An 18,285-nucleotide genomic window follows, 5' to 3' on the forward strand; every position below is an offset into this window, starting at 1 on the left:
GGTTTCTAGTTTCCTAATTGTAATCTAATTACAAGTCGGTAGTTAGGATTATATATACATTGTTTTAGGTCGAGCTATGATCATTGGAAAACATTGTAAACACCGTGAGTTTTGAGTTATATTCTCACAATAATCAAAGAGCTATTTTGATTAATATAACTGTGTTTACATATTCTGATCTTTAATTGGTATCAGAGCCAAGGAACCGAGGGCTGTGAGATCGAGTTTGTTACCAGATCATCATGTCAGACGTAGAAGATGGTGCAGGGGCTCCTCCGGTGAAAGTGAAGGAGGTTGGGACAACCACAGTAGCATGTCCGATGCTTACTTCCACTAATTATACTGTTTGGGCACTAAGGATGAAAGCAGTACTCAGAATTCATAAAGCATGAAGTGTAATTGACCATGGAACAGAAGAGAATGAAGAAAAAAATTACCTGGCAATCGGATTATTGTACCAAGCAATACCGGAATCCTTGATTATGCAGTTGGGAGATGTCGAATCAACAAAAGACCTTTGGAACTTGATCAAAGCGAGGCACGTTGGCGCCGATCGGGTGAAAGAAGCCCGACTTCAAACCCTAAATTCTGAGTTCGACAGATTGATGATGTCAGAGAAAGAATCAATTGATTCCTTCGCCGAGAAATTGTCAGGAATCGCCTCCCAATCGTCGTCACTGGGAGAAACCATCGTAGAATCGAAGATGGTGAAGAAGTTGTTAAAATCCGTACCCAGAAAGTTCCTTCATATCGTGGCGTCACTTGAGCAGGTTCTTGATTTGAAGACTGTCGGATACGAGGATATTGTTGGTCGCCTGAAAGCTTACGAGGAGAGGGTGAAGGAAGCGGATGACGGTGGAGAAGAATCGAAAGTCCTATTCGCCGATGGTGGAGGTATCTCGTCGGGAACGAAGGGAAATGGAAAGTGGAAAGGAACGAGTGAATCGAATGGGTTTAATGGGACTGGCGGGTCAAGTGGATCCGGATCTAGTGGGTTATCTGGGTCGGGCGGATCAGGAGGGCCCAAAGGGAATAATAGGGTTTCTCAAAGCAATCGGCCCAATAAACTGTCCAATTCTGATTTATCTCAACCCAATTCCAACAATTGCAAAAAATGTAATTGTTGTTGTGACAAAAATCGGAAAAATAGGGAAAAAGACCGATCTAAGGTGATTTGTTTTCGGTGTGACAAACCGGGTCATTTTGCTTCTGAATGTCCGGAACGACTCCAAAAATTACAAGAAGATGATTTTTCAGAACGTGACGACAGCGACGAGTCCGTGTTCTAAAACCGGATCGGGGTTGAAGAATTCTCTAGAAGGACTTAGAGATTCGGGGGTGATTGTTGGAATCCTAAGTCGAGTAGGACTTGGAGACCAAGCAATAGCAACCTAGTTTTTAGGAAATCATAAACAAGTCGGTTTCTAGTTTCCTAATTGTAATCTAATTACAAGTCGGTAGTTAGGATTATATATACATTGTTTTAGGTCGAGCTATGATCATTGGAAAACATTGTAAACACCGTAAGTTTTGAGTGATATTCTCACAATAATCAAAGAGCTATTTTGATTAATATAACTGTGTTTACATATTCTGATCTTTATTCTCTTGCTTTCTTACGCACACCTTCTCCGTCTCTATCAGAAAGAAGAGAAGAGAAAGATGTAATCTGACCAGGAGACCATAGCGGTGGGGATACATCCGTAAGGTTCATGCAGTGGAAGTAACGCAGGTGGAGTAAAGTAACTCGATGAACAGTACCCCGGGTAAGGTAATGTTCATAAGAGTTTTGTGCTGTTATTAGTATATTAATAAGTTTTGTGTTGCCTACTTTATCAAGTAGACATAGAAGCAATGAGAAAATTGTGGATTTGTTTTTATTTATTTTATATGCAAATTGTCATGAGTTTTCTACAAAGACTGTTAAACCCTTGTTTATTTAGTCGTGTTGTAAAGTGTAAACCCGGTTTGAATACATCGTTTTAAATTTAAGACCATGATTAGTTGCAGCTACAACTAATTTTATGAACATGAGTATGGTTCTTTTATCCCGTTAAATTGGTTGTTTCATATTTACTTAATCATGAGAAAATGACTTGATGGGTTAAGTCCAAAATTTTGGCGTAATGGTAACCTTTTTGCTTTCCAATCTTCTTGCACTTTAAAATCGATGAATATTGTGAGATTTGTTTTTTGAAATCTATGGATAAAATGGTTATTTAGTCATCGAAATCCTTTCTTAGACTATTTGTAGGATATTGTTATACTTGGTATTATTTTTTAACATCCCCGATAAATTTCACAACATATTGTACAAAGAAATATTTGTCAAGTCAATTGAGCTAACCATTTTTATTACATCTCTTTTCTAGACATTTGTTTGATAAGCATAAATGAAGATTCATTATTGGAAATCAAATAATCATACACCATATTTCAATTTGAATAAATTCATAAAATTACCAAAATTCCCAGATCTAAAACAGTGGATGAGGTATTTGAACATCTCTGTAAATTTCTTGTCCACGTTCATTTCCAATTGAGCAGACATCCAATCTATGTAATCATTCTGTCATTAGGAGTCAACATGTTATATACATAATATAAGAATTGATGTTAAAGAAGTATATAAAAAATAATAGCTTTAGAAAGACCTCGATTTCAAAAAAATGAGTGTAAGCTTTAGGAAATCCATCATCTTCTATATCTCCATGATTTTCTTTGATGTTTCTCAACATTTGATCCTTTGATGGCAATGATATCTTCGTTGATAAAGTCTTTGCTATCCATTTTGATTGACACTCGATTATAAGAAATGTAAGACTCTAATTAATATTAGGAGACCATGTTAGCTATGTATGTTTTAAATGATGAAATGGAAAATAATAACTATATGCTTACCTTTTCGGGTAGTCCAACAAAAGATAGTCTCGGAGCTAGTTGTGGGGGGAAAACATGTTTGTAGAGAGGTCCAATGCGTTTCTCTTGTACACTCACAATGCCATTAGTCTTAAGAAACGGAACATGACATTTGTACCTAAAATGCGAAGTCTATATGTTCAGAACATATCCAACCTAACACTAATTCCATATATGTACAATTTTTATACAATTTTATATAAAAAATAATATAAAACCAAATTTGGCATTATACTGTCTGTTTACACTAAAATAATAGAAAAATTCATGTGTAAATTTTAGGTTTGTATGTTTATAGCTTATTCATTTGTATAGTTATATTTTAAATATAACAACTTTTTATGATATTTATATGTTATATGTTAAATTATTTCAAATTAATTATACGCGATAAATTATTTGGTTATACTTATGTGATAATATGATCTATAAAGTCATTGTGACAAATAAGATGCAAGATAAATTTGTAGAAAGATAATAAATATAAAGGGATGTTTTAGCAAAAATTATATAAGTCACAAACAAATAATATATTAATTATTATATAAGATGTCATACTTATAAACATTATACGGTAAAAGAATATTAAAAGTAATTTCAAGGATAATTTGGTAATTTTATTATTGTGTTCGGTCTTGTTCTATTCTTGCCAAACACTACATAACGAGTCCAATCTAGTTTTGTTCGGTTCGTTCCAATCTAGTTTTGTCTCATCCGGTTCCACTACCAAACACTATCTAAGGAACTACATTTTAGAGATCTTTTAAAGTCACATTTTGGAAGATAACATTTGGAAAGTATGAAAGTCTTTGGAAATCCAAATGTCTCTGAAGTTAGACTTAGTGAATGTTACAAGGCTCTTAGAATGGATATGGGTATGAGTTAGGCGTATTTTCTTTTTGTAAAGTTCTTCCCCTTATTCTAATTCACCACCGCTAGGGGCTCTATTCCTTGACCCCATTAGGGCACGACCCCTAACCTCGACATTCTTCATGTTCGAGACCAAAATAGAATTATACAAGTATGAGCTCCACATCATTGGAGTTGTATTAGATCATTGTTTAACTCCTTCTTAAAACTCATATGTATTAGGGTATTTTAGCAAGAGTCTGCGACATCAGAGAGCTCGGAAAATAGAAGCTTTTGGGTCGGGATTCTACTCGTGACTTTCCTACTTTTCGCTAGAAACTCTGTAAGTTAAGCCGCTTATTACGCTTTAAGTGTAACTTATATTTATGTTCATAACCCGTTATTATGAATTTATAAATAAGATTTATTAGTGATTCTAAGTCATAATACCGATGGATCCACTAACGGGACTGATGACTAGGCTAGATCAAGTGAGGTGTTTAAAGTGGTACTTCCAAACAGTATATACTATGTATACCAAATGGGCCCTACATCCGATATGATCTTACTTGGTTATTCCTTATTTGATAGATTTTGGTGTTAGAAAATTAATGAAATAACCAAAATTAAGGGGGTATTTTAAGCATTTAACCAAGAAAATTTGAGTTTTGGAAAATGACCACGAGATCCACAGAGGGGGCTCTGCGGATCGCTTTAAACCTCTGACGAACGATGAATAGTACCGAGGAATTGATGTGGCATCACTAAAAGACAAAAAAATATGGTGGGTATCATGGTTTCGCAGAGGTGGCTCTGTGGATCCATTTAACCTTCTGCGTAAGTTTATTTTCTCTGAGCAAATGGTAGTTGCTCCTCTCCGATAGATCCGCAGAGCCGTCTCTGCGGATCCCTGCAACACCTTTGCGGAATTGTTGATTTCTCTGCGGATCCCACCATATTTTTTTGTCTTTTAGTGATGCCACGTCAATTTTTCGGTATTATTCATCGTTCCTCAGAGATTTAAAGCGATCCGCAGAGCCCCCTCTGCGGATCTTGTGGTCATTTTCCAAAACTCAAATTTTCTTCGTTAAATGCTTAAAACACCCCCTCAATTTTGGTTATTTCATGAATTTTCTCTTTTGATGTAGACATTGAGATTATTGAGGAATCTAAACTATCGTTATTGTGATCGGTAGATATACGACTAAGACTTAGTAATATTCATATCTAGGTCTATTAAAAGGAAAATCTAAGGTGTTAGGCGAAGCGTTGCCCTAATCACAAGTCATCAACTTTTAACAAGTGTGTGAATCGTTACTTTCATCTTATACATAAATACAAAGTATTTAGATAATTAAATGATATATGTGCCTATTATTTTTGTTCTTGATATATGTGCTAGATGCAATAATATGATATGATTTTAATTGTATATTTATTTTATCATATTTAAATTGTATTGGGTAGTGAAGGGTTGTGAGAAAATAAAATAATGGTGAGAGGCCACAAATTGTACTATTGTACAACTAGGAGCAGTCATCTGTGAGAGTATAGATGACGACCACTGATTTTTCTAGACAATCTTGTAGAACATTAGAAGGCTCGCTACCTGTAGGTGTTAATGATCATGCTTTTCAGGGAAAATGAAAGAATGTTCATACATGTACTCCATCCTCATTGACATATATTCCTTACATAATCCCCAAAGCATTATTCTATACTTATTACTTATAGTGATCATTTAGGGTAGATCCATTGAGATCATCATTTTAGGATCAGAGAGTGAGAAGAACGGGAATGGATAATTGGGTTATTTGTGCAGTGCGAAATATATATTTAAAAGATTATAATTATATTATTGTGGGTTGAAATTATATGTACTCACCAGACTCTCAAACCTGAACCATTCAGTTTCTTTGTATCATATATAGCAGTACGAAGATACATGGATATTGATGTTTGAATCTTCCCAGAGATTTAAGGAGTTTTTAGGCCATTAAATAAATTGTTGTAAAGCCTGTAAGACTAGCTTATGCTTATGCTTCTGTATCGGTTATGACATCCCAAACTTTTAAATATTAATAAAAACGTTTCTTCGGAAATACTTTGATATTGATATTATCTCACATTGATAATTTTGTGGGACAAATTACACACTAATAAAAAAATACTCTGTTTTAAATAAACATAAAAAAAATTTAATTGGCCGCAAAATTGGATATATATATATATATATATATATATATATATATATATATATATATATCAAGGTTGTAAAAAACGTTCGATGGAACCAATAAGTTAAAACTATGATATCTACTAAAACTGATTGGTTAACTAATTTTTTTATACCAAATTAATGTAGAAATATTAAATAATAATTTGTTATAGTTAACAAACATTTTACCGAATTAAGGTAGTTTATTAGGAATAAGCTTAAAATAGGAAATTTTAATGGGATAGTAATAAAACTAAGGGATCATTGTTTTCTTTCTACCACTACTAAATGAATTTTTAATGTTGTTTATTTATTAAGATAAAATTAATGAACACAAAATTTATTTATATTATTTTAAATTTTTAAACCGAAAGTGTTAAATAATAAATATTAAACAAAGTCAAACTTTCTAAACTTTGATGAATATTCTTTAATAACCACCTTCATCATATCATTTGACAAGCCCCATGTCCATTATTTTTCACCATTAATACATATTGCTAAAGAGTACGGATAATAAGCATCATAAGTATTAATCATCCTAATTATCAAACTTGTTGGGTGTTGCTTAAACCCTAAGGTCCGGCGATTTAGGGACTCTTTTGCCGGCGTCTTCTTCATTCTCCGGCAGGATCAAACACCGAAGTTTCTTCTTCTGTGATTTCTTTTGGCGAGTTCGATGGTTGGGAATGGGCTTGCGAGTCGATCTCGGACTCAGGTCGGTAATCTGAAATTGATTGAAAATGTTTCTTCCCCGTTTTATGTGACAAATTTCCCTATTGATCTCGGAGTGAAGGAATTATGGGATGCATGTGCGAAGGTGGGGACCATGGCTGATGTTTACATTGCTAAGAAGCTATCCAAATTAGGTAAACGTTTTGCCTTTGTTCGTTTTATTAAAGTGTCAGATGATAAATTGTTGGAAAGAAAGATTAGAGAAATTTGGTTGGGTTTATACCACCTGTTTGCTTCAGTAGCTCGTTTTCAACGAGAACCTGATCGTAAGAGGCAGTCTGATTCACATGTACATGGTGATCAGGTGGTGTCGAAAATTAATGGGCAGGGGCTCGAATCCTATGCGACTGTGGTTAAGGGGGGCAAGGGCATGTATGGGCTGAAAGAGCCTAAATCTACTGTTTGTACTTTATCTGGGAAGGAAATATGCAATAATCTGTCCTTAAGGCTTCGGTGTTTGCGAAACTCAGGGATATTAGATTGATTCAAAATTTGTTTATTTTATTGAAAGAAGAGGGCTTTGATGATCTTCAAATCAAGTATGTTGCTAGTGATCGGGTATATTTGACATTTTTGTCTGAAGAAGTCTGCGCCAGGTTCAAGAAATGTAATGGTATTAAGACCTATTTTTCTTTGTTTAGACCTGTTGTAAATGGGTTTTTTGTTAAGGAAAGAGCTGTGTGGATTGAGATGATTGGGTTGCCTTGTTGTGCATGGAATAAAGATGTTGTTTCTAAGGTGGCTAACATGTGGGGTGATGTATGTTTTCTAGATGATGATGGGGATGCTCCATTGGCAATCAAGAGGGCGTGTATTAAGACTTCTAAGCCGACTTTGATTCATGAGACAGTTAAAGTGGTTGCCCAAGGTATTGAGTATGATGTGGCAGTTCGTGAAATTTCTAATTGGGAACCAGATATATTGGAAGAGGGGGAGGTGGGCTCGGATATTCCAGACTTGTCAGATGAAGAGGAACCCAAGGATTTTTTTAGTGAAGATACGTGTGATATACAAAAAGATAGGGTAACGGTAATGAGGAGGTAGCAAATTCTCTCAATGTGGATAACACTCCAAATTTAGGTGATCGAGGAGCTGGTTTTGTAGATAGAAAAGGTCGTTTCTTTCCAACTAGTGGAAGGAAGAAGGTGGATAGATGCTTTGAAGATGATGAGCGGGTCAAATCGATCCCGGTTGATGCATCGGTGAAGTCGCCGACTATGCCCCAGAGGGACTCTTCGCCGGCTGATGAGGAAATCCGTCAGGGTGGAGTAGTGGGGGGTGGGGCTTCGGAATCTTTATCTCAATCTCCAGGTCCCAGCGTGAGAAGTTACACGGGAATTTTAATCTTAATGCCTCGGCGTCGAGATCCTCTGGTTCACATGGTTCTTCTAAGTTGCTAAAGAAAAAAGTTCAGGTGGGTGTAGAAGATATTGAGGATGTCTTGAAACAATATTTTGAAATGGGTGATACATGAATTGTCTATCTTTGAATATTTGTGGATAACACTTGTCAATTTTTGTCATTCTAGTCTCCTGCAACCCTAGAAATGACACCCCATTCTGGATACACAACGAATGAACCCAACTTCTTTTAAAATAAGTTCGGGTACCACAAATATTCAAAGATAGACAATTTGCCTATGATTGGGAAACGGTTTTCTAGAATTGATGCTATTGGTTCCAAGTTAAGTAAGCTGGATAGGTTTCTGGTGGATGAAGCTTTTTATGATAGATTTGAAAATCTTCAAGTTTCGGTTCTTGATAGAAGGTGGTCTGATCATCTATTTTCTTGCATGTGTCTTTGGTGGATTATGGTCCTTCATCTTTTAAATTCTTCAACTCTTGGTTAGAGCTTGATGGATTTAATGATATGGTTAAAGATGCTATCAAGGAGTTCGTGGTTGACAGGTCTTGGAGTAAGTTTGTTGTGTTCAAAAATAAACTTAAATTCTTGAAAGATCGGATAAAAAAATGGGTTGCGGGTCATAAGGAGGAATCTAGAGTTTCTAGTTACTGTCTCTTATCTAGATTGGTTGATATTGATAAGATCTTCGATGATGGTGGCTCGTGTGATGATTTGGCTTGTGAGAGAAGGGCTATTCTCGGTGATTTGGCTTCCTTGGAAAAGTCTCGGTCTCTTGACTCAGCCCAAAAAACTCGATTTAAATGGGCTATCGAGGGGGACGAGAACTCAGCTTTTTTCATGCCATGTTGAAGCAGCAAAGACGTCAGAGACTTATTAGAGGCATATCTATTGACGGGGAGTGGGTTGCGGATCCCCCTCTTGTTAAAAAGCCTTTTATGATTTTTACGCTTCTAAATTCCAAACGTTTAAGGGAGTTCCGATGGGTCGTAAGAGTGATAGATTCAGATCTCTTGATCCCGACACGGCTTATTCACTTGAGTCAGTGTTTTCTACTGAAGAGATCAAGAGGGCGGTTTGGGATTGTGGGTTGGACCAGGCGCCGGGTCCAGATGGTTTCTCTTTCCGGTTTCTCAGACATTTTTGGGAGTTTTTGGGTGATGATGTGGTGGATTTTGTGCAGGAATTTAGTGTCAATCCTAGGTTTCCCATTGGGTGTAATTCTTCTTTTATTACATTGATTCCTAAGATTGACAATCCTATTCGTATCAACGATTATCGGCCTATTAGTCTCATTGGCTTGCAGTTTAAGATTATTGCTAAATTGTTGGCTAATAGGTTAGCTCCGGTCTTGCATGATGTTATTGAGTTGGAGCAATCTGCTTTTCTCAAATCCAGGCAAATTCTTGATGGTCCTCTTCTTGTGAATGAAATGGTTCGGTGGTTCAAACACAAGAAGAAGAAATTGATGATTTTAAAGTCGACTTTGAAAAAGCGTACGATTCAGTCAGTTGGGATTATATTGATAGGATTATGCTGTTTCTTGGTTTTGGGAAAAAATGGAGGGCTTGGATTAGGGGGATGTTTTCTAATGCTTGTTCCTCAGTGGTTTTGAATGGTTGCCCTACGGATGAGTTTCAGTTGTTTAGAGGGTTGAGACAAGGTGACCCATTGTCGCCTTTTCTCTTCATTATTGCTATGGAGGGTCTTCATATTGCTATGGAGGATGCGGTGTCGGAAGGTGTGTTTAGGGGGGCCCAACTTGAGTTACATGATTTAGCCATCTCTTATTTGTTTTATGCGGATGATGCTATTTTTCTTGGAGAATGGAATGAGAATAATGTCCGAAATTTGATTCGGGTGTTGAGATGTTTTTATTTAGTCTCGGGTCTAAATCTCAATCTTTCTAAGTCTAGTCTTTATGGTGTGGGGGTTAGTAGGTCTAAAATCTCCAACCTCGCTTCTTTTAAAGGCTGCTCGGCTGGTTCCTTTCCTTTTGTGTATCTTGGTGTTCCGGTTGGCGAATCTATGGTGCGTGCTAAAGGTTGGCAAATAATTATAGATCGCTTCAAAAAAAGATTGGGATCTTGGAAAGCTAGATTGTTGTCTATTGGAGGTCGTTTAACTCTTGTTAAGTCAGTTCTGGGTAGCCTTGGTATTTATTACTTATCTATTTTTAGGCCTCCTGTTGCTGTCTTGCAGGCTTTGGAGAATATGAGGGCTCGTTTTTTTTGGGGAATGGAAGAGGGTCAAAAACGTATTCATTGGGTTAAGTGGAATTTGGCGTTAAACTCTTTTGCCCAGGGTGGTTTGGGTATTGGTAGTTTAGATGCTTTTAGCCTGGGTCTTTTATATAAATGGAAATGTAGATTCTTTAATGAGCCTGACGCCTTATGGGCGAAAGTTCTGAAGTTTTTTTATGGTGAAGGGGGAGGTTTTTCTGGGGGCTCGAGAATACAAAGTGGTGGTGGTGTTTGGCAAAAAATAGTTGGGTCTATTAACCATCTTCACGAGAGTGGTTTACTGCCTTCGAATGCCATGGCTAGAGTGACCGGGAATGGAGCTACTATTCGGTTTTGGCACGATGTTTGGTGCTTGGATGTTCCTATGATGGTGCAATTCGGGAGATTGTTTGCGCTTGCTTCTAATCAAAACTCTTTAGTTAGTGATTATTGGTCTCCGACGGGATGGGTTTTTGCTTGGCGTCGTGACATTAGAGGAGGGGTTGAACAGGAGCAGCTTACGACTTTGATGTATTTGTTGGATGGCTATCATCTTGGCGTGGAGTTAGACAAATGGGTTTGGAATCTTGATAATTCAGGGTGCTTTTCGGTTAAATCGACTAGGAATTGGATCGATGATTCGAGACTTCCGTCGGGTTCTATGCCTACTAGATGGAATTGTTCAGTTCCCATTAAAATAAATGTTTTTATTTGGCGTTTAATGATGGATAGACTTCCTGTGAGGTCGAAGTTGGTGGAGAGAGGGGTGGATCTTGACTCGGTTTTGTGCCCTTTGTGTCATGATGCTACTGAAGACGTGTTGCACTTGTTTATTCAGTGCACCATTGCAAACCAGATTCGGAGGCGGGTTAGTATTTGACTTGATTTGGATATCCCTGTTTTTTTCTCTATGAGAGACATGATGGACTGGATCGATGCGAGGCCGAATGTTAGGCAACAACGGGCGATTGTTGACTCGGTTTTTTCTGTGGTCATTTGGGTGCTTTGGATGTTCCGTAACGGTATTTTGTTTAGTAGTAATAAGCCTAGAAAGGATAGGATTTTTGATTCCATTGTTGATATTTCGTTTCGTTGGTTTTCGTCCCGTAACTCTAAGACTAGGATTAATTGGAGTTTGTGGCTTCAAAATCCTACCCAGTCTTAATGGTCTGTATTTCTAGCGTCTTGCTAGTTTTCTTTTAATTTTATTGGTTACTGCCGTTCAAAAAAAAAAGCATCATAAGTATTAACCGAGCACCATAAGCCATCAAAGTTTATTTATTTATTTATTTATTATAATGGTTAAATAACTTTTACATGGAATTTAAGGGGCTTTAAATTTTAATAAAGGGTCCAATACACTTAGCCAACTTTATTATTGATGTGGTTTTTAATGATCTTATTATCAGATTGAAGAGTTGTAGTAGTAATTCAAATCAATTAATCAATTTTTATTTATTTATGTATTTTGAGTTGGAGTTAGTTAAAATTTCAATTTTTTTACTTATGTCTTTTGAGTTGGAGTTAGTTAAAATTCTGATAGAAATTTGAAAAGCTATAATATACTAAATGAATAATTTCTTGCATGTAAGAAACTTTTATTTATTTATTTATGTTAGTTTACTAGCGATACATCTATTTTTTTTTCACAAGACATGTTCTATCTAGACTATATACTCATATTTTTAATTTTACCATTATCTTATGGAAATTTATTATTTATTATTTTTATTCTGATATGAAATTAATAAATTATTTAGTTATATTTTTTAATTCTATTAGAAAGTTAGAAAGGATATATATATATATATATATATATATATATATATATATATATATATATATATATATATATATATATTAGTTATTTTTTGAATTTTAAGATGTATAATTTACAAAAAATTTTGTACAAATCAATTATACATAAATAAATCATTAATACTTGCGAGAATTTTAAAGCATTGAATTAAGGAAAGTTATTAACAAATATAATTTGAAGCAAAATAACATTTTCAAAATATTAAAATGTATATAAATTAATTTATATTTCTTAAATAGACACCGATGTTAATTTATTTATATCAAATGTATAAACAGGCAATATAAACATAAATTCTAAACATAAATATTTTATTTAGAAATTGTATTTTTTTGTTCATAATCATTAATAATAAAATCTAATAATTATTTTTCCCGTAAGAAAATTATTCGTCAAAAGAGTTGTTTATCGTCGCCGCTTTACGAAGGCATACATCTAGTGTGTGTGTATATATAACAAAATGAGAAAAACAATTTCTATGAGAATGTAAGAACAATTATAGGCCATTGACATTTATAAATCTTATGGTTTGTGATCACATTATTTAAATCATGGTTAGTTAATTTGTGAAAATTGAAAACATAAACTAGAAAGTAGCTACGCATACCTACACATAATCTAAATAATGTGACCACAATCACACGATATTTAAAAATCAATGTCTTATAATTGTTCCTATATTTTTCTCACACACACACACATATATATATATATATATATATATATATATATATATATATATATATATATATATATATATATATATATATATATATATAGGCCTAAGTTATTCTATTCAAAGTAATTATTGTATTCATAACTGTGGGCCAATCAATTTTACTTATTTTAAGAAAGTGATTAATATATTATTGAATTAAAATAGATTTAATAAAGGAAAATTGCATATTTTAAAGGATCATAGATTCTATTAATTTTAAAAATCCGATTTTACGAATTATAACTATTTTAATTCGGACATTCTGACAGAATATGTTTATTTATTTAATTATTTACTTAAAAATAAAAATATTCTTGAACCATAAATTCTTGAACTTCTTGTAGAATAACAAATTCTTGAACAATCAATTGAAGAATAAAAACAAAAAATACATTATTTCTTATAGAATACGGTTAACAAATTCTTGGCCCATATTTATGAATACGATAACACAATACTTAGTTTAAACAAATGAACCTAGCTCTCTCTCTCTCTCTCTCTATATATATATATATATATATATATATATATATATATATATATATATATATATATATATATATATATATAGAGAGAGAGAGAGAGAGAGAGAGAGAGAGATAAATTCTTACCCGGTGCAATGGAATATGATATGTGCATCAATAGATAATCCATCTTCAAATGTAATTGTACCATCCTTATTGATACGATCTATCTGTCATGAAAATAGAAAAGCTTATTTATCATTTTTGTGCATCTGTACGTGGTATAAGAGGATAATTTAGAATCATTTTACAATATGTATTATTTGACATTGTTACAATGAGTATTATTACACACACACACACACACACACACATATATATATATATATATATATATATATATATATATATATATAAGGGTTAAGTTCAAATGAAAACACTATTTAATGTGAGAACGTGAGAACACTACTTTATGTTACTATTCTACTATGAATTTTGTATATACAACGATATGACATTATTCATCAACAAATATACAAACAATCACACATTAATATTCACATTAAAATTTTGTATGTACAACTTTATGACATTATTGATCACCGAATATATGAACAATGACATATTTAACATTCACATTAGAATTTACTAAATTACTACATATATATATATATATATATATATATATATATATATATATATATATATATATATAAATTTTATAGTAGAATAGCAATATAAAATTGAATATATTCATATTATAATTACTACAATATTATACATATTAAATTCATAGTAGAATAGTAACATAAAGTAGTGTTCTCACGTTCTCACATTAAATAGTGTTCTCATTTGAACTTAACCCTATATATATATATATGAAGATTTATGCAAAAGATAAGTTATTCAAATTACTGGACTTTGGTATTCTAATCAAATATATACTAAAATGCAAATTCCTTAAATGTATATATACAAAGGGCATTTAGTATAGGGATATCCAGAGTTGGAAAGATTACTCTCAAGTAATATGTTCATAGTTCAACTATTGCATGAGACATATGTTTATTTAGGAGTAGATGTTATTCTATAAAAAATCTAAATCCGAATATGATATAAGTATTTCAAATCCAAAAGTTAACTGATATGACCATATTTTATATTTATATTTAATCATTCTATAACATAATGGGGATTAAGTGCTAGTGACTAATATGATGCATAATGTATGTTGTCTGTAATAATTTAGGACGGAGGCCTCTAAAGGTAGATTATGTTGAGACTTGTCCATCCCGATGATGTAAAGCTTATGATCATATGATCCTTAATTGACATTTAGCCATTAGCTTCCATGTATGTCTAAAAAACTTTATATATATATATATATATATATATATATATATATATATATATATATATATATATATATATATATATATATATATATATATATAGAGAGAGAGAGAGAGAGAGAGATCCTAGGCATCAATAGATTGCAAATGTATCTTAGCAACCTTTAAAGATTCAACTAGTGTTTGACAAAAAAACTCCATATCATGACCTTCACTGTAAAGAAACTTTAAAGGAGTTTATGAGTCAGTTCTGTGGACAAGAAACAAAACATGACATGTTATTGTTTCAAATACATGTTGGATTAAATGGTTGATCACTATATACAAGCTTAGATGTAGTAATCAAGTCAAATATGATCTTTATCTAAGAGTGGATCACTATATCCATATGTAGATAGGTCTACAGACAACCAAGACGTATTGCAATTGGATAGTAATAAAGTCAAGTATTATTTTTCTCTAAGCTTAGATAAAATTCATCAATCTAGTCACATGGAGAAAAGAATAATATCTCCAACCTTCACAAACACAAATAGAAGACAAAAATTGCAGTACAAACTTGAATACACTTGATAAATTTGAGAAATTTACTTATAAGATAGTTCTAATTAGACAATGCTTTATTTCTAGTTGCCCAAAGGTAGACTATATTAAAGAAATCTAAAAGTGAAGCATATTGAATTGATATAATGAGGATAAAGAAGCCTAAACTTTTTTTTTGTTTATTTGCACATACAAAGTTATTTCTGCTACAACTACTATTGTTACAACAACCACCATCACACAACTTCATTTTTATTGCACCGTTCATTTGGTATAACTTGGATAAACATGAGTGCCAATATTTATTAATAAAATGATCCAATAACAAATTGTAGGTGTCGAATGCACATTTATATATAAAAAAGAGTTTTATCCTAAACACGAAAAAGGCGGGGTCAAGGGGAAGCTCCCCAAAAGGTATATGAAATTTCAGAGTTGGAATGTACTGGAAAAATAATAAATCATGTTCTAAACTGGAAGATCAATATAAAAGATGGAAATTTTACTAAGTCAAATATGCCGCTTCTGCAACCTTGTTTGCTTTGTCACCCAAGGTTGCTTCTACAACCAAAAAGGCTACTAATGTAGTCACATGTGATCCTACTTTTGCTACTACTTATGCAACCAAGTTGGCTACTACAAAGAGATTGTTGCCAAGGCTGTTGCGATGCTACGTCTAAAATTGCTTTAACAACTTATGTTGCTTCTAGGATTACTTTAGTAACTTATGGTGTTGATTGCTAATAACTTCCAAAAATTCAAGCAATCAGTTACTACTTCTATATAGATGTTTGTAACTTCCCAAAAACTACTTTTGTCAGCCATATCTGTATTTTGGGTAAAAATTAAGGCCATAATTTAGTTTTTTGGTCTCACATTGATTTAAGCAATTCTCATACTCACAATATTTGTACTTTTTTCTATACCAAAAATGAAAATGGTCCTAATTGATTACCCTAAGATCAAAATTGCATGTATCCCATACAATATAGGGACATAATATTAATCAAGGAAAAGGAATATACACAATCAATCAAACGACCCAGATGTAAGAACAAACCTTTTTTATTCTAATAGAATCAGATGATTACAGGAATCAATTCACTTGATTCTTGCAGAATTGGAAAAGAAAACATGTGTGAAAAAAAACAGAACAGGTGATGCGTAGCAGAGGAGATGAAAAAGAATTCTGGGAAATTTACTTTTGCTGCAAGTTACGACTTTATTGCAGTCTCCGTATCCAGATACCTTGACACGTTGCGTTTGTTGCAGCCATGAATTTTGCTTCACATGTAGAAAGAGCTATACTTTTTCGTTTCAGTGAAGCCCAAGTAACCAAGTTTTCATTCATGTAGAACACAACTCCAGTTGTACTTCTTTTATCAATTATGTCTCTTGCAAGATCACTATATGTGTACCTAATTATGATGTCTTCTTTACACCCTTTGACATAAACTAACCCATAATCCATTATACCTTTAATATAACTCAGTATATGCTTTACCACTTGCATATGTTTGATAGTAGGATGCTCCATATATCGACTCATCATCCCTACGACATATGAGATATATGGCTGGTGTTTTTCAAATACCTCAAACCTCTAATGATGCTTCTATATTAAGTGAGGTCAATTGGTTCACCTTGTTCATCTTTGGATAATTCCAACTTAGGCTCCACTGGATACTTACACTAGTTACAATCCAACATTCTTGCTTTTTCAAGAATAAATTTTGTATACCTGGATTGTTTTAAGGAAATCCCTCCTTTTTCTTGAAGCACTTCAATTCCCAAGTAATATGACAATAGGCCAAGATCACTCATTTCAAATTCCTAATTCATCTGTTCTTTGAAGTGTTTTATTTCAATCTTGCAACACCCTATGATGATAAGATCATCTACATATATTCCCACTATAGCTATCTTTTTATTGTTGTTTCTCATGTAGACTTCATATTCTTGTGGACATCGTTTGAAACCAAGGCCATTTAAATACTTATCCAATCTTGAGTTCCATGCTCTAGGTGCTTGACGTAGTCTATATAATGCCTTATGGAGCTTGTACACCTTCTTTGGTTGGTCACTATTCTTGAACCCTTCTGGTTGTGTAACATAGACTTCTTCTTCTATGTCTCCATATAGGAATGTCGACTTCATGTCAAGGTGATGTACCAACCACCCATTTTTAGCTGAAAGTGCTAGTAGTATCCAAATTGTTTCCATTCTTGCAACTGGTGCAAAGACTTCATCTAAGTCAATCCCTTGCTTTTGCATATATCCCTTTACTACCAATCTTGCTTTATGCTTTAATAATTTTCTAGTTGGATCCTTTTTTAGTTTGAAAACCTATTTTAACCAAATAGGTTTCCTTCCTAATGGCAGCTCAACCAAAATCCATTTTTTTTATAATTGAGTTTAATTCACTTTTCATGGAATCAACCCACTCGTGACTCATACTTGCTACATAGTAAGTAGTTGGTTATTTACTATAATGCATGAGTAATAATTCTTCAGTTTCATCATATATATTAGCCAAAGAGCGAAACTTTAAGAACTCATCTGATCCTATTGAGGTAAAACTTGTTTAATCAGATGTATGTTCGTTTTTTGAGCTTGATGGGGTAGATGGTATGGATCCATGAGAACTATGTTGTGATTTGGGGTTGGTTGTGTTTGTTTCAGGCATGTCGAATTGCATGTCTTCATCAACTTGATCTTCTTGCATTGTGTAACCTTCCACAGTGAAAGTCACACTTGGATTGGTTTGAATCTTAGACGTTTTTCCCCAATCTCATGCCTTATATTCCTCGAATTGTACATCTTTACTGATTCGAATAGCTCCAGTATTAGGATCAAATAATCTATATGCTTTTGATCCTTTTTTAACTCCAAGATGTACCACTTTTACACTCTAATATTCTAGTTTTGTGAGATGGCTTCCTGTTGATCTCATGTGAGCGACACACCCAAATACCCTCAAATGCTTAATTTTGGGTTTTCTTCCTGTCCACATCTCATACGGAGATGAGTTATCAAGGGCTTTTGTAGTTACAAGGTTCAACACATAAACAACAAGTCTTACTG

The 18,285-nt window shown here is 33.6% G+C and overlaps 1 protein-coding gene across 1 annotated transcript in view; it reads right to left on the reverse strand.

Moving 5' to 3' along the window:
* Positions 1 to 2,324: 2,324 nt before the first annotated feature.
* LOC145125493 (flavin-containing monooxygenase FMO GS-OX5-like) overlaps positions 2,325 to 18,285 on the reverse strand; it is a 24,529-nt gene continuing 8,568 nt past the window's right edge. The window contains exons 4-7 of the mRNA XM_079060945.1: positions 13,454 to 13,536; positions 2,902 to 3,037; positions 2,655 to 2,825; positions 2,325 to 2,569 (exon numbers count right to left, since the gene is read on the reverse strand). Coding sequence (XP_078917071.1) covers positions 2,423 to 2,569; positions 2,655 to 2,825; positions 2,902 to 3,037; positions 13,454 to 13,536 — 537 coding nt within the window. The 3' untranslated portion in view covers positions 2,325 to 2,422. The remainder of the gene's footprint in view (positions 2,570 to 2,654; positions 2,826 to 2,901; positions 3,038 to 13,453; positions 13,537 to 18,285) is intronic.

Source organism: Lactuca virosa, chromosome 7 (assembly GCF_052849685.1).
Source record: "Lactuca virosa cultivar CGN04683 chromosome 7, Lactuca_virosa_CGN04683_v6, whole genome shotgun sequence".
Classification (NCBI taxonomy): domain Eukaryota; kingdom Viridiplantae; phylum Streptophyta; class Magnoliopsida; order Asterales; family Asteraceae; genus Lactuca; species Lactuca virosa.